Genomic DNA, 21,076 nt, shown 5'->3' with positions numbered 1-21,076 from the left:
TGTGCCCTGACCATGGACTGACACCGTCAGCGGCTTCAGGCAGGCTCCATGGCTTCTTGACACTTCTGCCTCTTTGCTTCTGTCAGTGTCACTGACCCGCACGTTTGGTCAGTTTCACTTGTGATCGCCTCCCCCTTTTGTGAACAGGGCAACAGGCCCTGGGTCCCCCCCTCCCCCCGCCATCCAGAGACCTGGGCAGGGCCTCAGGCTGTCCCCTTCCCTTGACGCCCCAGAAATCCTTCCTTTTGTTTCTGACCCTCATCCTTGCCTTGACACTTGTGCCCTTAATTAATGCTCTTCCTTTTTTAATCAACCTTTTTACTCCGTTTGCATGTTGAGAAGGAAGAAGGGAAGATGAACGTGGTTAAACTTTTTTTTTTTTAATGCGTGTTCTAGGATTTAAACCTCACGTCCACAGACAGCTCAGGAGAAGTCACCAAATAAAAGTGAATTTATAGACTATAAAGCCATTTTAAAATCCTCTTTCTGAATATAAACTGAAATGTTTAATTAATTCCACATACAGCATGCATCACACGGCCTTCTTTCCGCACAAGAACAAATAGACGAATAACGCTTCACACACATTACCGTAATTACTCGTCTCCACAGCCTTAGAAGACACACAGTCATACCCGCTTTTCCAGATGGGAGAGAGATTTGTCCAAGGTTGCATGGCAGTTACAGAAGCTTTTGATTGCCCTACTGGCAGATGTAGGTCTGTGTGTGATACTCTTGTGCGCCCTCACAAATACGCTTGCAAACTTCCTGGCATCTTGAAAAGTGGTTTGGTTTTGCATGAATCCTTGAAAAGTAGATTATTATCCTGATCCTCAGAAAAAGACACCTCAGGATTTAAAAAAATAGTATAGGCAGCTTTATGGACGTTTCCTATGCGCTATGGACGTCATGGATTCTGTTTCCCAGTTTCACAGGGTATTGCACTGAGCCACCTACTGATGTGGAATAATCAGAAAAAGGAGAAGAAAGCCATCAGCCGGCTGCAGCTCCTCCTTTTCGCTGTCACTGCTGGGAAGGCAGAATGGTCATCGGTCCGTTTCGGTCACGTTCCTGAGATGGACAGTCGCCCTACTGAGATACCAGCGGGGCCTGAGCACCCTTCCTGCCTGTCTTTACAAATGAGTGTGTCATTACTCCAGCAGTACTTCTACTTACTACGTAAAAGAGCAACCTCTATCTGTGCACCAGGAGTGGGCAGGTCCGGCGCACCCTGGGAGGTCCGCACGCGCTCCGAAGCTGGGTAGTGCTCGTCTCCTCTGAGCTTTACGGTAAGCGCGGCGCGCAGAGCGACCACGTGGCGGCTGAACCCAGGCCGGGCGGGAATGCGCGGAATGCGCGGCGCGGCTCCCGAGCCGAGGCTCAGGTTCCCGCGGCGCGCGCGCTCTCGCCTCCCCTCTCTCCCCAGCGGGGCCGCACCCCAGTACCCAGCCCCGTGTCCTCGGACTCCCAGGGCAGGCGATCCTAGCTCGAGCACCCCGGCGGGGCGTGGGGACAGAGCGCGGCCTATCGGGCCCCTAGCACCCCGCACGCCCAGACCTACCCAGCGGGTCCAAACCCGTGTCCCGCCACCAGCCCCGACAGCGCGAGGCCGAGGGACCCAAGGGAAGGCGTGCAGGGCGTTAAGTACGCAACCCCTCTCCCCGCACCTGGAACCTTACCCCGACCCCCACGGCAAGAGTCGAGAACCCTGTAACTCATAGACTGCCCGCAACTAAGACCCCGGTCGTCCCCGCACCCATCCCCAAGGCCAATTTGAAGGATGGAAACGTTTTCGGACATTTCAAAGGCGCAAAAAAGCGGGCTGGAACGCACGAGGACTCGGGGTCCTCCCCGCAGGCACTCTCCGGAAAAGGGCGAGGATGGGGGCTGCGGGGGGGGGCAGTGACAAGTCCTGGAGGCGACGGAGCGGGTGCAGCGGGACCCAACGAGGGTCTTAGCGAGGGTCCTCCTCGCGGAAGGTTTCCGAGGCCCCGCGGGCCTCCGCAGCGGCGCCCCGGTCCCGGGGCAGAGGTGGGGGGGGGGCGGGGGGATCTGCTCAGCCACTGGTAGGCTTGGCCACGGGAGACGCGGGAGGGGTATGGCCTCCTAGGTCATTATCCCCACCTCCCGCCCGATTCCTTCGCCTTGATTGGAGGTGGTTATCTAATGAGCCTGGGCGCCCACTCCGCGACCCTTAGTTAGAGACCACGCAGGGGCCTGGGCCAAGAGGCCAGGCAATTCCTAGTGGACTTTCATATTGCTCAGGGCAGCAGGCGATGCGTTCTGAGGGGCGGAGGTCAAGGAGTTAGAATCTTCTTTCATCCCCAAGAATGCACCTTCTCCCTTGGGATTCCAGCGGCGTTGCGGGAGCCAGCACCCTCCCCCGCCCACCCCCGCACACACACCTGTTGGAGTTTGCTTTCATCTCCCGCGCACACCTAGCCCACGGCCTTAAGAGCTGGGGGATGGGTGTCCCACCCTCGCAACCTGCCCGACCCAAGACTGGTGCGCAGGGGTCTGTGTGTGGCTGAAATTAATTGATCAGAGGCGGAAACGCACGTCCGGGGTTTGGGGCGGTGGGAGATGCGGCTGCCCCCGTTCCCAGCGTGTGAGTGTCCCGGGTGGGCCCGGGGCCAGAGTTTGCTCGGGCTCGTTCCCCAGCTTTCGGGGGCCGGGGATCCGCGCCGGGTAGCCGGGGCGGAGCTACCTCAGTACGTGGACCGCCACACGCCCCCCGAAAGCGAGCAGTGTGGGGGAAGTGGAGCCCGAGCGCCCCCGGAACCCCGCGGTCCGCATTCGGAAGCGTTTTCCAGAACGACTTAAGGGCTTAACAATGGAAAACTCGCGTAGCTGGAGCCAAGTCCTTTCAAGTCGCCGCCAGGTATGCGGCTGCAGGTGACCCCACCTGCATGCGCGCGCCCGCCCGCCGCCCAGTCCTCTCGGGGGAGGGCGGGTGCCGGAGGTCGAAGCCCGTGGAAGGTCTCCAATGGGCCCCGCACCCCCTCCCCAAAGCCCCCGGCCGGGCGGCGCGCAGCCGCGGTGCGTCCCGAGGTCGGCGCCGCGGCGCGCGGGTTCCTGAATGAACGCGCTCCCTTCCCCCGCCTTGAATGAAGGTTCCCACAGCCAGGGACGGTGGCAAACGCTCCTGCCGCGGAATTCGCCCTCTCGGGGCCGGCGATCCTCCCCGGCCGCGGTCACCTCGGCGGGGGACGAGGGGGCGAGGAAAGTGGGAAGGTGATATAAGTTACTTTTGGATTTTCTTTCCAACCAGAGTGGTCTCCTTTCCCATTGGGCCACTGGCCCTTTGTTCCACAGGGTCCCCAAGAAATAGCGCAGAGCACTTTAAATGAGCCCAGAACGTGCAGTTCCTGCTTCGCGGTGGGTATTTTAAAGGCCTTGCAAAATTAAAACTTAAACAGTAAAGTTTTTAAAAGTTGCTTTTCTCTCTGAAAAAAATAATTAAAATCAAAACTCTTTCCCCGCTCTCCTGGAAGCAGCCGCTCTCAAGGGCCCCGAGGCTGTTGGCCCGCTCTGAGTCTCCGGTGAACGCAGATCTGGGCTCCCTGGGGTGGGGGCTGGGCGGCTAGCGCTCCCCGCCGGGCCCCAAATTCCAGCGCCTCCCCCGCGGGTTCCTGGACGGCTCTTCACGCTCGCCGGCCGGGCTTGCACTTTTGCGCCCGTCCCTGAGCGGGGAAATCAACGGAGTTCCTCGTCGAGATCTGCCCGGTCCGCCTAGTAACAGCGCCGCGCCCCCATTGGCTCATGCTAATTCCAGTTTCCTCTGTCTTTCTCCCGGGTTAGGGGGAAGCTCCCTCCTGGACCCAGAACCCGTTCTGCCGGAGTGGGCGATGCTCTTTATGACCCGATGCCCCTCGCCGTCGGCAGCCTGCCTCGGGCCGGGCCCGGGCGCACGCGGGGCTCGGGTCCCCTAACCCCCCGGGACAGAAGCAGCCCGGTGGTAGCACGCAGCCCCATAAATCATCCGGGCGGCCGCCCGGTCGGGATTTTATGAATGAAAAAGCAGCCCGGCTGCCCTCGTGCGCGGGCTGATGCTCCGAGGCTCCGGCGTGCCGGGGGCCAACGCGAGCGTGGGTGCCCAGGGAGGGGGACACGGCGGTGGGTGCTCCCTGGTCGGGCCACCCTCTGCTCCCGAGGCGTGAGCCGGGGGTAATTACCCTCCTGGACCCGGAATATTAGTAACCCTAAATCTCGGCGGGGGAGGGGGCGCGGGAAGAATCAGCCCCGAAAAGGAAGGGGGGGAGGTCCTTGTCCTGTGGCGTGCGCCCTTGCGAAGGGAAGGGGGCTTTTTAATCCGTTTTCTTTGAGCCTTTAACATTAGGGTATATGGTGGTTTGATGACACTAAACTATATTCAGAGGGAAGTTAATGAACAGTTTTCTTAATTTGGGGCAGGTAGAGTAAAAACTGTAAAAAAAAGTATGTTAAGACTGAGCAAAATGTCCTTTTATTTTAAAAATAAGCACCAAAGAGACTGAATCTTTAATTCGAAAAGAAGCTTTATATATTCTTTTATATGTCGTACAAGTTTGCGATAATATTTGGGACTCTCTTCTAGCCACGAACATATGTAGGTTTTGTTTAAAATCATCAGATCAATACACCCATTTCTTTAACTTGTAATTGCTCTGATTGTTGCCAGCCCCCGCCATCCCCCTCAGGCTCACGAATGCAGCCCCAGGGCAAGTTCTAAAGGTGAAGAGACGTCCACACCCCCAGCAAAACCAATTAGGAAGCTTCCGGTGGTCTTGTCCCAGGCGGAGAGGCGACTAATATTTCCAGCGATTTAACTTAATTTTTAATTTTAAAAAATGAGACAGGACAGAGACCCCTATTTTGCAGCCTTCCTTTCAGGGTGTTTTTCTAGCTGCCGGGACAGGGCGGGGGTGGGGGGGATTGGGGACCCCCGCAAGAATGGACTGGCTAAGGTAGGAAGACAGCCCGCAGATTCCCCCAGGCGAGGAGGACAGGATGAAGGAAATGCTGGCCACCATCTTGGGCTGCTGCTGGAATTTTCGGGCATTTATTTTATTTTATTTTATTTTTTGAGCGAGCGCATGCTAGGCTGAAAGTCCTTTAACATTTAGGGTTACCCCCTCGGGCATTTGCAAGACCCCCCCCCGTGTGCGGGAATGAAGCCTCCACCAGTGTTGCCGGCTCTGCCCTGAGTCCCTGAATGTTAAATGGTTCCTGAAATTTACACGTGTTAATGAAAATGAAAGAAGATGTAGACGCTAAGATTCCTAGGCTGCCTCTCCGCCCGTGGGTGCCCTCGTGGCGTTCTCGGAAATGCGCCCATTCTCCCGGCTCAGATATAGGGTGTCACCGAACTCCAGAGTCCCCCCTCCATGCGGTCTCCCCAGGCTGCGTGTGGCCTGCCCGCCCTTCTGGCTGTCCCCCTCTGCAGAGCCACCTTCACCCAACCCCCCAAATCCTGAGGGACCCACTCGGGGACGACAGGCCCCCCTGCACCCCTCTTCCCCGGCGGGGAGAAAGGCAGCCTCGGGACGATTTGCATTTCTATGAAAACCCGGCTTCGGGGGCAACTCCGCGCGGTGCCGGCGCGGCGCCTCCGGGATGGCTTTTGGGCTCTGCCCCTCGCCGCTCCCCGGCGCTCGGCGCCCGCGCCCCCTCCCCCTGCGCCCGCCCCCCCCCCCCCCTTCCCGCTCCCATTCTCTGCCCGGCTTTGATCTCTGCTTAACAACAGTAACGTCACACGGACTACAGGGGAGTTTTGTTGGAAGTTGCAAAGTCCTAGAGCCTCCAGAGGGCTGTCGGCGCAGTAGCAGCTAGCAGCAGCGTCCGCGCGCTCCGGCGAGGGGCAGCAGGAGCTAGAGCCGAGCGCGGACCCAGCCCCGGACCCACCGCCGCCCCAGGCCGCCTAGCAGAGCCCCTGCCATGGCACACCAGCTCCTGTGCTGCGAGATGGAGACCATCCGCCGGGCGTACCCCGATGCCAACCTCCTCAACGACCGGGTGCTGCGGGCCATGCTCAAGGCGGAGGAGACCTGCGCGCCCTCGGTGTCCTACTTCAAGTGTGTGCAGAAGGAGATCCTGCCGTCCATGCGGAAGATCGTAGCCACCTGGATGCTGGAGGTGCGGGGCTCCGGGCGGCTCTCTTAGCACTTTCCTGCGACTTGTTGCGCAAACCCACTTTTCTTTGCCACTCATCGCCCTCCCTTCCCTCCCACCCCAACTTTTGAAGTTTGCCAGAGTGTTGATAGGAATCGTAGTTCCGAAATATATAGATATTCTGGGTATTTTTTGAACAAGGACGGGGTGGGGGTGGGGTCATCGGATATTCCCTTGGGGGGCAGCGGTCGAGGAGGGGTACCTTGGGGGAAAGCCACGACCGGGGCACCCCAGTATGCTTCAGGGTTGGGGCCCGCAGGCTGGGCGCCCTTTGCGGCCCCCGCCTGGACCGCCACTGCTCAGTCCCCGCCTGCGCCAGAGCCCCGCTGCGCCTCTTCTCCCGGCCGCGCGGCCGCTGAGCCGCCAGCTCCAGGGGGAGGGGGCATAGATTTGATTTTTAAATTAATATCCATGGACACGTATGCAAGGGACGCTCGTGCCAGTATTATGCGCCATCTTTGTTCTTTTATTGCAAAGCAAAAGTGTTTATTAATAATTGGGGGTAGGGTGGGGGTGGGGAGCGGCCGGCGAGGCGCTTGGGGCCGCCGCGAGGGGCCGTGCGGCCACCGGGAGCCGGCGGGAGGGGCGAGGGGCCAGAGCTCGGGCAGCTGTGAGGGGACCCCGCTCGGGAGAGGGGGCCCCTTTGTTCAAGCAGTGAGTCCCGGGGCGCCCCGCACGGCCAGCTTGGGCCGGAGAGCACGCCGGGCTGCAAGGTCGCGTGGCCCCCGAGACGCTGGGGATTGACCCTCATCTGCAGGGGTCTCAGCTTGGGGGACCAGTCCGGAGCGAGCCGGGGTCCAGGGGCACGTTTTCAGGCCTTCAGTGGGCTCCTGAGTGCACCGCAAGTATTTTAAAATAATTTTTAAAAGTGCGGCGTGGTGCCCTTGCGAGAGGGAAACAGCGCCCGCGCCCAGGGGGAAGGGGGGCCCCCGAGTTTGAATTCCTGGGGCTCTCCCTTGAGCCTGCAACGAGCTCCCGACCCCCGGCCTGGGTAAAGGACCGCCTGAGGGTCATTTTCAGGGGGTTTTTATATACCCAGTTAATTTTTTAATATTTTTAAATATTTTTTGAAAAGATGACGTCTGGGGAAATGCGGCGCGGCGGCCTGGGACGCCACCTTTGTGTCTCGCAGGCGCTGCGAGCGCGGCGCCCATCCCCGCGGCCCGCCCCACGGCCCTGCACCCCATTTGGTGCCGACCCCAGGCCTGGAGGGTCCCGAAGCACCCACGCGGGCCGGGGTCCGCCGCCCGCGCGCGGCACACGCCGGCCAGCCGTGCCAGCTCCCGCCCCCACTGTGCCAGCCTTACCGGGACTTTCCCTTTCAGTTTCGGGTGGGTGGGTTTGGGGGACTCTCGGGGAAGGGGGCGCGGCGGCGGCAGCTCCTGCCGCCCCCTGCCCTGACCCTCCTCGCGCTCGGGGCCCCGCAGCCCTGGCGCGAGCCGGGTGGGGGGCGCGAGGTCTCCGCAGAGGGGGCCGGGCGCTCCCGGTGGCGGCGGTCACGGCCCCCGGTGCCCCGGCAGGTCTGCGAGGAGCAGAAGTGCGAGGAGGAGGTCTTCCCGCTGGCCATGAACTACCTGGACCGCTTCCTGTCGCTGGAGCCCGTGAAAAAGAGCCGCCTGCAGCTGCTGGGGGCCACCTGCATGTTCGTCGCCTCGAAGATGAAGGAGACCATCCCCCTGACGGCCGAGAAGCTGTGCATCTATACTGACAACTCCATCCGGCCCGACGAGCTGCTGGTAACCCTGGGACCCCCACCTCCCCGGATGCCCCGTTAGCCGTGGGACCCCGGGGGTGGGGGAGGTGCGGAGAGCCAGGGGCCCCCGCGGGCCGCTGAGAGACCCTCTGCCCCCAGGGAGGGCGGCCACACCGGTGGGGCCCCTCTCGAGGAGCTGACGGGTCCCCCGCCGCCCCACCTCACTCACACTTTCTCTCCCTCCGACTCCCACCGCCTCGGCGCCCCTAGCGCCGCGAAAAGTGGGCAGCGTGCGCCCTCTAGCGGCGGCGGCGGCGAGGGGCCCGCGCGAACGACCAGACCTCGCGTTCCAGGTGTCGCGGGCTTCTGGTCTCCACCCGCGGAGGGTGGGCTTAATCGAGAACGGGAGCCTCTGCGAGCGGCACCTTCTCTGTTTGGATGTGGGGTTGCGCGTTGTCCCCCCAACTTCCCGGACCCTCCAACACGCCCCATTCCTTCTTCTCGCCCCCTGTTGCATTGGGGTCCGCGCCTGCGCCTCTCTTTACGCACGTGTCCCTCCATTTCCGCAGCAAATGGAGCTGGTTTTGGTGAACAAACTCAAGTGGAACTTGGCTGCCACGACCCCGCACGACTTCATTGAACACTTCCTCTCCAAAATGCCGGTGGTCGAGGAGAGCAAACAGGTCATCCGCAAACACGCGCAGACCTTCGTTGCCCTCTGTGCCACAGGTAGGGTGCCGGCCGGGCCTCTGGGTGCCCCTGGAGGAGCTTCTTGCCCTCTGCCTCGGTTTCCCCGTCCAAGGACATGGTCCCCAGGCTCCTCTGCTCTCGGAAGCTTTCCTCTTTCCCTGCTCCGGGGAACAGAGGGCTGGGCTTCTTGTTGGGGCTCCAGGGAGGGGGTGTGGGCTCCTGGGCCCGGACCGCTGAGGCTGGGCGGCAGCCTGCCTGTGTCCAGCTGATGTGGCTTCTGCTCCCCACGCCAGGCGGGGGTCACTACATGCTGAACGGGGTTGACTTTGGCAGTCTAGCCTGTCTCCTCCCCCCACCCCAGTCCTTCCCGTGTCCTCAAGGAGCCTGAGCTGCGGGGGCCCCCTCCTGGCCTCTCCCGGGCTGGGCCACCTGCCAGGGGCGCCTACAGGGGTGGGGAGCGCCGGCCGGCAGTGCCTGGACCACGTGCTCTGGGCGGCCAGCAGCGGCCCTCGTGCGGGGGCGGCCAACAGAGGCGCTTGGCCGCCTGAGGCCCCGCCAGGGGCGCCGCAGGGCGGCTCAGCTCACTGCCCTGGGAGTGGCTTCCTAGCGGCCTGGGCTTGGGCTGCTGTGGTTGGCGGCAGCAGCAGGCCCTCCGTCCTTCCCCCGGCACCGCTCTGGACCATCCCTGGGGGCCCCTCCCCGGCACAGCCCTCTCCCCAGCCCCCAGACGGCCAGTCACTCAGAACCCAGTGAGACACACGGTGCTGCTTCCTGCTTGTCCCAGCCCTGCCCCTGAGCCCCTGCGACCTCTTCCTCCCCTCCACTCCCATGAGCTGGCCCAGGACCTCCGGAGGCCCTGATCGGAGGACCCTTGCCCCCATCCTGCCCAGCTCTGCCGTGGGCCACCTCTACCGCTGGCCAGGCCTCAGCTGTCAAAGCTGCCTGGGGCTCACTCGGTGCGACCTGAGGGCGACAGGGCACCAAAGGGGGGAGTTGGCATCCTTCACCCCCTCCCCGGAAGGGATGGAGCCCCCCCAGCCTGCCACCTCGTGTCACTCTCCTGACGTCTGGGTGCTCTGGGGACCGGGAGTTCTGGGTCAGGAGAGCTGGGAAGATTCTGCTGGCCTCCCCACTCTCCTTTGCCCGCTCAAGGCGTGAACCCCTCTTTCTGAGTCCTTCCAAGCGAGCCGCGGGGTGGGGGCAGACCAGAGGCCCGGATGAATCTGAGGGGTCAGGGCGCCCCCTCGCCAGGCATTCCTGCCCCGCAGCACCCGGCCTTGGGCGGGGAGGGGGAGGCTCTCGCCCGCGTCCCCTCAGCCTCCAGGCCTGCCTAGCGAGCAGGCAGGAGGCATTCTCCGGCTGGGACGCCTCTGAGAAGAGAAGCCTCCAGGGACTTCCCGGCAGCCTTTTATGGAGCTGAAAGTGGTTCAGAGAAACGGCAAAGTCTCCGGCAGATAATGCAGAGAACACTTCCTGCGCGCCCTCCCCCCAGGGTGGCTGGGGCAGCCTGGACCTCCCCCTCTCCCAGGACCCCAGGAGGCGGGGTGTGTAGCCCGCGTGGGGTGCTGGCAGCGCAGAAGCCGGGCGCAGAGGCCGTGAATGAGCTTGGTGCTGGCTGTCCAGCTACTGAGACTGTCCAGCACCCCCGGCCTGGGCACACCTCGGGTGAAGGCGGAGGGATGGTCAGGGGTGACCCAGCTTTTCACATGCGTTAGCTTCGGTGGGCCCCGGTGGGGGACAGGCAGGCCAGGGGAGGGAGGGGAGCGGCACCCCACCACGACCGGGTCCTGGTCCGTTGGAACCTAACTGGCACACAGCAGTGTCCTTAGTCACAAGGGGGCCTCTCGAGATGAGATCGACTTATTACAGCCTAAAAACAAACAGATTCTGTGAAGTGGAGGCTTGAGTGAAAGTCCCGGGAGATGATTTGCTCTCCGTGTAGCAAGGGTCCCTTTTAAAGGTGCAGGGGGCCGGCGGGGGAAGGGTGGCCTCTGCTCTCCCTGGTCCGTGCGCCCTGCAGACCTGGGTTCCCGGGTGTGCATGGGGGCGGGAGGGGGCACGTCCCCCACGCACAGAGTTGGGTTTTGCCCTGCTTTTGACCTGTGTACGGATGTGTGCACGCAGGAGAGCGTTGCTGCGGCCGGTGAGGTACCTCTGAGGTTGGCACGTAACTGAGCTGAATGAATGGGCCTGAGCAGGGTCAGTGGAGCGGTGCAGCTCCGATGCCCATCCTGGCCGCGGCCCGCTGGGCTCTTTGCAGCCGGGCAGTGAATAGGAACAGCTGTTGGAGCTTCCGAGTTGAAACCTGCGGGCTTCTCAATCTAAGCCCATACACCCGCCAAGGCACGCGCACACGTGCACACACACACACACACACACACAGCGCCTGCGTTTAGTTATTCCTTCCCTGTCGGACCGGGTCTCGAGCTGCGGCCAGTCAGAACCTGCGCTCTGGCCACAGCGATTTCTGTGCAGTCCTGGTTAGCCTCAATGAAAACCTCTCATCCCGGGCTCCTGGCTCCCAGCCCGGGTGGAACTGGTCCCGTTTAAAGGGGAGAGAGGGCGCGCCTTGTGAGGGACTTGCTTTTTCAAGTGGTCGGAGCGCCCAGCAGCAGCTTTGTCGCCCCGTCAGTGTGGCCGCCTGGCTGCCTTTCTTCTTCCCACCCCTCCGCTGGCTCCCGCTCCGCTGAATGAGAGGCCCTGGCTGTTTATTCTCAGGCCAGTGGGAGGGGCAGGGGGGGCCCCAGCCCCCGGGGGCCGCACACTCCCTTTGTGCCCAGTGCCCTCCCACTCAGCTCACCGTCCAGTTCCTGGGCACAGGATGAGGGGGTAGGGGCTGACCTTCTAGGGCCTGGCTCCACACTGAGAGGCCCCCTGGTTCAGATGCTGAAATCGGTGGCCTCCCCTGCCAGGAGTTTCTCGTTGGGAGCGACAGAAAGGCGGCCCACAGGCGCTGGGTCACCTCTTAGGTGTCCTCACGTCCGTGACGAGTGTGCCGCCAGGAGGGAAACCAGAAGTTCCCATGTCAGTGAGCTGCCAGGAGGTGACCCTGGAGCCCACCTGCCCCGAGGTGCAGGGTTTCCCAGCAGTTTGCGGAGAGCTGCCAGGAGGTGACCCTGGAGCCCACCTGCCCAGAGGTGCAGGGTTTCCCAGCAGTTTGCGGAAAGCTGCTGAGGACGGGCAGATGAAGTAACGCTGTAGCCCTGCCGTGTCCCTGGAGGCAGATGAAGTGGGGATAAGCATCTGAGGGCAGCGGGGGCTTCCCTGGGCCCATCTTCCCACGTGCAAGACGGCCACTCCCCCTGGGACCTGGCAGCGCAGGTACTTGGGGTTAGTGTTGTAGGGGACGCGTCTGCTTCCTTGCGGGTTTTCCCCGCCTTCCTTTTCGTCGGGCTTTTGTGAATAAGTGATACATTCACAGGCTCACGTGCTAAGAGAAGGGAGTGAGCGATGACCCCTCTGCAGAGGCCACTGTGCCTCCCCCCCCCCGCCCCCCCGTTGTCTCTTCCAGCAGCTGTTCTCTTGCTTAGCATTTCTGCTGTTTGCGGCGGGGGGCGGGGAAGGTGATGGGGAGGTTTTTTGTTTTTTTACCATTATTTATTTGGTTGCACTGGGTCTTAGTTGCAGTACTCGGGCTCCTTAGTTGTGGCACGCAAACTCTTAGTTGCAGCGTGCCTGTGGGATCTAGTTCCCTGACCAGGGGTCCAACCCGGGCCGCCTGCACTGGGAGCGCGGAGGCTTAACCACTGCGCCACCGGGCAAGTCCCTCTGCTGTTGTTAAATGAGCATCACAAGCTCGTGGTCAGAGAGTCCGGCCCGGCTTCTACCCCTGCTGGCGCCCACTTCCTGACCACCCCCTCAAGACCAGCCATCTGCGGGACAGGGCCTCAGGGGGGGTCCAGGTCACAGGGGTCCTGCTGCGTCCCCACTCACAACCCCTTTGCCTCCCTCGCTCTCCGCAGATGTGAAGTTCATTTCCAACCCGCCCTCCATGGTGGCTGCCGGGAGCGTGGTGGCCGCGGTGCAAGGCCTGCACCTGGGAAGCGCCAACAGCTTCCTGTCCTATCACCGCCTGACGCGGTTCCTCTCCAAAGTGATCAGGTGTGACCCGGTAAGTGACCGCTTCGGCGCTGGCTGGGGGGCCTGTCCAGCACCGGGTACTAGAAGCATCCAGGGCCTGGGAGTCCCAAGCTGCAGTCGTCCGGTGGGAAGTGGCAGAGGCTGGGGCCACGTGGGGGACAGGCAGCCACCTGCGTCCAGAGGCACAGGACCTGGCCGTGGCCCTGGCACACGCTGCCCGGGGGCCACTCCACCCCGTCTCCTGGGGGGCTCCTGGGGGAGGAGAAACACCTCCCAGAACCTGCGATGGGCGGGAGGGTCCTCCCAGGCTTCTGGTGGCCCCAGGGGCGCGCAGGAGCCTTAACCCCTCCTGGGGTCGTGGCGGGGGGCCGTCAGGAAGAGGGGCCACACGGCAGGCCGGGTCAATGATCCGTGCCCTAATGGTGTGTGGGGTGAGGCCCCGTCGAGCTTTGTCTGGGCGACAGCGTGGACTCCCGACAAATGGCCGCTTTACAAGGGTCCCTGTGAGGTCTCCCGTCCACAATGGGCCTGGTACAGACAACTTGTTTTTATGACCCCCTTTGAGAGGCTGCTGCTTTGGAAGCCGGAGTCCATTGTATCTTTTTACTTAAAAATGCCACTGTCTTATTCCCCATTCTTTTCTTTTCTTTTCTCAAAGAATTAAAATAACAATTACAAGGGTTTGGGGCTTCACCAAATTAGACCAGCGAGGTTGGTGGCGGGGGTCACTGTCAGGCCCCGCTAGTGTCCCGAGTAGGAGCCAGTGACTACCTTGACCCCGATCCCCGGTCCGGGTCCGGCTCCGGCTCCGGCCGCTTCTGGCGCTCCACCCTCGAGCGCCCAGGAGGCTCGGGGAGGAAAGCTGGTGTGAGACGGATGTCTGCCTGTTCTCTGCCAGCGGTGCTTGGCCACCAGCCTGCGTGACCCCCAGAGGAGGAGGCCTTCTTGTTTGTAGGCATGGGCAGCTCGGTGGCCCCCTGGGAGGGGGAGGCATCCTCGCCTGGCTGCCAGGGCCAGCGCCGTCCCCCAGCTAGAAATGCCACAAACAGCGCTGTCTATAGACAGTGGTAGGAAATCGCTGTGTGATCCCTTATCTGAATAGAGATTATTTTAATTAGATCTGAAGCAAAATGCCTTACGGCTGAGGAATGGTGGGAGGAATCAGTTGAGGCTGAAATTCGTCAGTCTGGTGACCGGGTGACAAATGTCGCTGAGCTCAGACGAGCAAATTCTGGGCTGTGGAGGCCCCGGGGCGTGGCCGAGTCTGCCCGTCCCTAGAGCTGGCCCCGTGGTCACAGTCTGCTCTTCACGGGGTGAGGCTGCAGTGCCAGGCGGGCTGCTGGGAGGAGGAAGCATGGGCCGTGGAGCTGGAGGATGCGCCGGGACCTGCAGAGGGGAGGCCCCTCCTGTACGCCTCTGCTCTGCGCTCCACAGCGCGGCCCCCCAAGTTACAGGGGCCAGGGAGCCTCCTCTGGGGGGCTGCCTTCAGTGGGTGGGTGGAGGCTCTCGGGTCTCAGAAGGCCGTGGCGGGTGTTTGGATCAGAGCCTGAGGAGGCCGTCAGGAGCCTTGGGCCTCAGTTTCCTCCTCTGTAAAATGGGCCTTTGGCACCTACCCTGCCTCCTCCTTTGCCGTGATGAATACTGAAAGGGTGGGTAGGAAAGCCCCCCGGCCCCATAAGCCCTGTCCCCTTGGGACATCTCCAGGGATTCATTCAGAAGCCCTCCTGGCCTGGCTTCACTTCTTTGGGGCGGGGTGCACCGTTTCCAGCCCCATCTAGGAAGAAGTTAGCAGTGCCTTCTCTGTGCTGAACCGCGTTCCTGTGGGAAAGGCATGGGTCTGCTTCCCAGGCTGCCCTGGAGCCTTTCCCTGGCTCTAGAACAGAAGCCCCGTGTGGCGTCCCAGAAGTTGGGACAGCCTCTCTGTTCAGATCCGGGAGCCGCGACTGCCCGGCTGTGGGCGGCACCTTCGAGCTGCTGGGAGATGTGCCCGTGGTGGGACCAGGAGAGGCCCCCGGCCTCCGGGGTTCCTCCTCTCCATTGAACACGCGGGGTGGTCGCTGCCGGGAGCTGTGCGCGGCCGGAGCGTCTCCCGGGACGCAGGCCCGAACGGGAGAGGACGGGATAAAGGCCCCGGGGCCACCCCGCATTCATCCTCGGTCAAGCACGGCCTAACGCTTTTGACGGCCATTCATCACGGAATGCTGGGTTCACTGCGAGGGCTGACACGGCAGAGGTTAAGTCCGAAAAGTGGGCCTCAGAGGGCCTCCCCATCCTGGATCAGATGGCGCTGAATTCGCGGAGGGCAGCAGTGGGGCTGGTGGGGACCTGGGCCCAGAGATGAGAGCCCCGGCGAGGAGTTCCAGCGAGCGGCCGGGCAGGCAGGGGATTCGGGGCAGGTGGGCAGGAGCGTCTGTGTCCACCAGAGCCCTTGGGTCCCGAGTGGGCTCACCGTGGCCTGGTTGACGTGGGCTTTTCAGGCCGGGAGGGCAGCTGGTGGGCAAACAGGGTCCCCACTGTCGATCCTGGGGTCTGGGCGGCGGCTTCCTGGGTTTGGGGGAGGCGGCGTTTTCGGTGAGCATTGGGAAGGGGCCCCTCGCCGCGGGCCGCCTCCTGAGGACCTGTTTCGTGCAGGACTGCCTCCGTGCCTGCCAGGAGCAGATCGAGGCCCTCCTGGAGTCCAGCCTGCGCCAGGCCCAGCAGCAGAACTTGGACCCCAAGGCCGCGGAGGAGGGGGAGGAGGAGGACGAGGCGGACCTGGCCTGCACGCCCACCGACGTGCGCGACGTGGACATTTGAGGGCGCCGCGGCGGGAGCGGGGCCGGCCGGGCCCGGCGGACGGAGCCGCTCAGGCCCGGTCGCCGTCGGAAGGCAGCCCGCCCCTCAGTGTCTTGGTGTTTTCCTTTGCTCTTTCTCCCTTCTGTCTCTGAGTTAAGCAAAAGAAAAGAAACGTCCCCGAAAACCTATCTTTAAGAAAAAAAAAAAAAAAAGGAGAGGAAAAAATAGAATTTGCATAACCCTGAGCTGGAGGGGGAGGAGGGTTGTGCTACAAAAATAGAAGATTGTATACCCCGTAATCAACTAGTTTTTATATTCATGTGTTTGTGTCTCTGTGTTATAAGGATAGGCGTTAACACAAGAAGCGAGTCTGCAGGGGAGGATTAGATTTGATTCTTTATGTGTTTCAAACAAACAAAAAGCATAAAAACGTTTGAAAAAAAAAATAGGAAGAAGTCCACAACCCGTTTTTAAAGTAGAAGAGGGTTTTAGATAGAACTCTACCCGTGTGCTGTTCCCAAGGGCAGAGCTTTAAGGCGGTTCTAGGCATCCTGTATCTCGCTTATGCATGTAGTCACTTTATAAGTCATTTGTTTATTTTATTTCGTAGGTAGGCATGTAACCTTCACCTTGTCAATGGCTGATGTAACCTCTCGGCTAGGGTAGCGTAGAGTTTGGCATTTTCAAGGCCTGATCCTCTTTCTGCCTGTGGACCAACCACCTGAGGGGTTTGCGGGCGCCAGCCTGCGCCTCGGTGACGGAAGGCCACCTCCGACTCCTAGCGTCCGCTACTAGAAAGAGAGACCGCAATAGTGACCTAATATATTCTATTTTTATAATCTTCCTATTTTTGTAGTTACCTGTTTATGAGGTGCTGGTTTTTCACCCAACAGATCTGCAGCCTGCTCACATCCAGCTGAAATCTACAGCTGTTTTTTTTTCGTTTTTTGGTTTTTGTTTTTTTTCCTTCTCAATATTCCAAAACCATTCCATTTCAAAGCACTTTCAGTCTCTAGGTGACATCTCTGTGTATGTTGTGTGTGGAGGGGGCGGGGAACGGTTTCTTAATGGAATGGTTTGGGAATATTCCAGTACTTGGGTGCAGACAGGACGGCGAGGCAGGTGCTTGTTGATATGGTGTTAGCGAAAGGGAGATGATGTTTTGGAGGGCTGGGTTCCGGTCAAGGAGAAGAAAACGTGCATTCATTCTCACACTGCCAGGATGATGTGTTCCTTTCCTTTTCTGTAGAGAAGTTGAAGTTTAGGAATCCTTCCGTGCCAACTGGTGTTTGAAAGTAGGGGCCTTAAAGGTTTACCTAGAGAACCAGCAGTTTCAGAGTTCTCTTTAGATGTTTTGCCACGGAAGGTTTTTAAACACTAAAATATATAATTTATAGTTAAGGCTAAAAAGAATATTTATTGCAGAGGATGTTCGTAAGGCCAGTATGATTTATAAAGTAATGCAGTCTCCCCTGATTTACACACACACACACACACACACACACACACACACACTTTTCTGCCTTAGATGTTGCAGGTGTAGGACAGTTTGTTAAAGTTAGGTCCTTTTATAAGAGAGGGAAAAAAATCCCGAGAAAAAAAACACAAAGACGTGGATTTGGCTAATTTGGCCCGATTGGCTTTTCGCAGAGTGATCCAACTGGAGAGGTGTCACAAGTTATAAGCACAATTAGGATGCTGGAAACAAGTTCAGTTCCGAGTTCAGTTCCAATACGATCTCATCCCCGAACCCTCCTTTCAAAAAAGAAATTTAGCAACCGCTAGATAATTTGCACATCTTGGCTATGTTCCTTTTTGTAATTATTCTGTAGGGAGTGTTGAAGGGAGCGAGGAGGTGAGGGAGGAAGTGTGTGGAGGGGAGGTGGGCGGGGACCACGCGAGGGACAGGCTGCGGCTCCATTTTTCTTTATTCGCTGCTACCGATGACTTCCCAGTACAGTTTGGAAACAGATGCATATCGCTTCTCTTATCTTTCACATTGTTTTGCTGCTATTGGAGAATCAGTTTTTTTTTGTTTTACAATGTCATATACTGCCATGTTCTAGTTTGAATTTTCTCATAGAAAAAATGTATTACGGATGCCTTTTGTTTTTGGTAGCGTGTTGTTGTTGTTTTTTTCTTTTTTTTTTTTTATGTGATCAATTTTGACTTAATGTGATTACTGCTCTATTCCAAAAAGGTTCCTGTTTCACAATTACCTCAAGCTTCACTTAGCCATTTTGCAGACCAGGTGGTCAGGCTCTGTCTGCTGCTTCGGCAGACAGACACGCGGACGAGATCCCAAAAAGGACCTGGTGGGGGATCCCCAACCCCGCCGGGCCGCGTTCACGAGGACCCCCCCGGGCGTCTCTGGAGACAGGCCATGTCCGTTTCCTTTGCCCTGCGCCTGTTACGCTGGACTCCCCATCTGACCTGGGATTTACCATCATCGTAGTTTTTACAGCCCGTATCGTTCTTTGCGTATAGCTATGAAAGTTGCATTATTATTATTATTATTATTATTGTAACAAGTATGTCTTCATGTGCCACTGTGGTGCTGTGCTGTAGGACTCGGTCATTTGGCATGAGTGGAATCGCTTCTGGCCTGTGTCACAGTTTGGGGTGCGTTGTATCTGTTATTAGTGTTCTGTTTGTTGTTCTGGTCATTATAGCAAATGCTCCTTTAAAGAGACTTCAGATCTCAATGAAGCCAGCCAACAGTGCTGTGTGCCCGAGAGCCGCCTGACACGCTGCCGAACCAAAAGGATTTGGATTTGCACCGTCCGCGGCGGCCCCAGGCGGGGCAGCCCGTGCGCTTCAAGGCCATTGGCAGGTGCAAACCCGCCCCGCCCCACCCCACCCCTGCAGGAACACTGCTTCCGCTTACCTCAACCATTCTGGCTGCGGCGTCTCTGTCTGAACCAAACGGGGTCCGTGAGGGACGGTCTGTCCGTGGTGGGGGGTGAGATGTGTGTGCTCTAAGGCCAAAGGCCAGTGGCAGGTCCGGGAGCGCGGGAGGTCTGTCCCGTGACCAGCGAGTCTGAGGGTCCGGGCGGGCAGGCACTTGGGGGTCTGTGTGTGTTTTTGGTTGCACACCACGGTGTTTCCCAGCACAGACATGTAACCGGCACGTTTCCAGCAGGAAACAAGACAAACGTGAAAAATCTAGAAATAAAATTGGTAAAACCCCAGTGCAGTGTCCGCTTGTCTGTTTCCTGGGGCGGGCAGGGAGCCAGGGCCATGCGCCCCAAGTTCCTTGGATGGGGGTGGCAGGCGGGTAGGGGGCGCGCCTCGGCCCTGCGGACACCGGGGCCAGGCCATCCTCTGTCGTGGGGGGCTGCCCTGGGCACCGTGGGCTGTTGGGCTGCATCCCCGGCCTCCACCCGCTAGATGACAGGACCGACCCCGGTCGTGACCACAAAAATGCCTCCAGACGTGGCCAGCGGTCCCCTGGTGATGCAGAAGGAGGGTGTGATTCCCTTCCAGCCGGGAGGAAATCCGGACCAGAGGTCAGTAGTGGGAGAGGGCCGCATGGACCGCCCCCCCCAGAGTTTGAGGACGGGCTCGCAGGCGGCCCCGACCACCTCAGACTACGGCTCTGGCCCCGGTGACGTGAGCCCCGTTGATCAGTCGCCTCCCAGCCCACGTCTGGCCAGTTCGCCCTCCCAGGTTATTTGCAGATAGGAAAGTAAATGAATGCGCTAACCCTTTTCTGGCACAAAGTGCTGTTTGCTCTGGGTGAATCATGGCCCCAAGGTGCCCTGAGCTCGGGGCAGGGGGGAACAACGCCAGTGTCCGGGCAGCGGTCCAGTGGCCTTTCACATGGACCCGGCGACCTGGGAGGCCCGGTGGACACCTGTGACGTCCACCTTTGGGCTCCAGATGCCTGCGAACTGGCCGCGTTCCCAAAGCCGGTGGAGGTGGGAAATGAATCTTGGTCCCAGCTCTGCGGGGCCGGGGCCTCTTCCCAGAGCCGGGAGCTCCCCAAGGTGCCCTCACCCCCCAGCTGAGCATTCAGCGAGCGCTCCAGAGCCCGGAGGAGGCCTGGGTCACGCGCCAAGGATGGCACTGGCTGCCAGGTCAGTTCGCCACAGCCCTAACGAAGCGCGTGCCGTGGGCCAGCCTGCCCAGGGGGTGCCCGCAGGGTCGGTGGGGCCTGGAGCTTCTGGGAGGAGGTGGGGTGTGCAGGCGCCGGAACTGCTGCCTCCCTGCCCCAGTCCCTCGCCGGCTGGGTGGGGACGTGAGGCAAGGCCCCTGCCCCCGGGGCCTACAGGGTGCTCTGAAAGGGGACCGAGCGAGGGTCAGAGCCTCGGGAGGTGCCCTGAAGCCCAGGGCCTGCTCTGCACCACCGCGGTGGCTCAGCCCCGGGGACCCGCTAGTCTGTGCCAGCACCAGGGCCCAATGACATCGACGACCATGGGCGTACAGAGGGGCCCAAGCGAGGCTGCGACGCCGCAAGGGCCTCGGGGTATCTTGAGGAGCAGGGCCAACACTCTGACTGCATTAAGTTCCAGCGAGGATCCGGGCAGCGGAGGCCGGGGGGCGGCCTGCACTCCACTGGCAGCTGGACGCACAGGACGCCAGGCCTGCGGGGCTGTTTGATGGTTTCTAATGTTGCAGGTGGAAAATCTGTTTGTGGGCTGACAGGTCGGACAGTGGAAAGGAAGAGGGCGTGACGGGGAGGTGGCCTGTGAGGCACAGGGGGAGGCGGGGGGAGGGAGGGGCAGGGGCGCAGATGGGACCCAAAGTACACAGAGGGTTTGGGCCGAGTGAGGAGGGGCCCGGAGCCCCCCAGGGCCGTCTCCCCGGCCGTGAGGCCCCCGGAGGAGGGGCAGCAGGCTTCTCTCAGTTATGCCACGGGCCCAGACCTCTCCAACCGCCCACGTCAGCTCGGGCATCCCCTCATGGGAACCCCCCCATGGGGGTCTGGCTGCCCTGTGCATATCAGGAAAACAAAAACTGGCCTTTGGAGACAAAGCCTTCCGGTGTCCACTCCACTGCCCCTCCCGGAAGCCCGAACGCCTGCTCTCACTCGGGCCCACGGCCACTCACCTGGGGCCTCCCTGCCTCCCAGCCAGTCTCCCTGCCCCAGGCGGGCCCACCACCCTCTGCCAGAACCCCCTGGGGCTTCTAGCTCCTTCCGGCTCCATCCGGGGTCCTGGGACCTGGCCCATCTCTCCAGCCTCACCCCCCGTCTCCCCCAGCCTCAGACTCCTCATTCCCCGAAGTTTCTGCCCAGGGGACTGCAGGACACACCAGACTACTTCCGGCCTCCAGTTTTGTGCTGGAGTGCCCACCCCCTGCTCTCCCCCAGGCTCATGTAAGACTCTCTGTGGTGTTCTCCACCCTGCCCCAGCCAGGTGGCTCTGGTGGTCCAGGAGCCATTACACGTGGTGTTTCCCCTCTGGGCTGTGAGCCCTTGGGGACAGCTGTCCGGCTGGTCCTTCTCTGCCCACACCCTGCACCCCGCCTGCACGCAGTGGCGCTGAGCAGTAGGGCCACGTGCGGGCCGCGGGCTTTGTGAGCTGCCGAGGGCTGGGCCCTGCCTGACCCGGGTGCGGTGGGCACTCGGGGGCCGGGGGGCTCCCCAGGGGCCGGGAGCACCTCATCGCCCTGATGAGGCCCGATAAGCCCCGGGACACAGCCTGGGCACTAAGGCGAGTCAGTTCCCTGCCAGGGCCCCAGATT

General features: G+C 60.7%; 1 protein-coding gene across 1 annotated transcript; it reads left to right on the top strand.

Moving 5' to 3' along the window:
* The first annotated feature begins 5,879 nt into the window (after positions 1-5,879).
* CCND1 (cyclin D1) lies at positions 5,880-18,579 on the top strand. Its single transcript, XM_079930371.1, has 5 exons — positions 5,880-6,114; positions 7,671-7,886; positions 8,413-8,572; positions 12,496-12,644; positions 15,245-18,579. Exons 1-5 carry the CDS (start codon positions 5,917-5,919, stop codon positions 15,407-15,409), a joined length of 888 nt encoding a protein of 295 aa, XP_079786497.1. The 5' UTR covers positions 5,880-5,916; the 3' UTR covers positions 15,410-18,579.
* Positions 18,580-21,076: the final 2,497 nt, after the last annotated feature.

Source organism: Stenella coeruleoalba (assembly GCF_951394435.1).
Source record: "Stenella coeruleoalba genome assembly, chromosome: 8".
Taxonomy (NCBI): Eukaryota; Metazoa; Chordata; class Mammalia; order Artiodactyla; family Delphinidae; genus Stenella; species Stenella coeruleoalba.
This window is presented reverse-complemented; position numbering and strand designations above follow the sequence as displayed.

Bases quoted from the DNA above. Each gene is read 5' to 3' on its own strand.
- CCND1 (XM_079930371.1), top strand. From the start codon at position 5,917: ATGGCACACCAGCTCCTGTGCTGCGAGATGGAGACCATCCGCCGGGCG. The intron at 8,573-12,495 runs GTAGGGTGCCGG...CGCTCTCCGCAG, and splicing joins CGTTGCCCTCTGTGCCACAG to ATGTGAAGTTCATTTCCAAC. The intron at 12,645-15,244 runs GTAAGTGACCGC...TGTTTCGTGCAG, and splicing joins AAGTGATCAGGTGTGACCCG to GACTGCCTCCGTGCCTGCCA.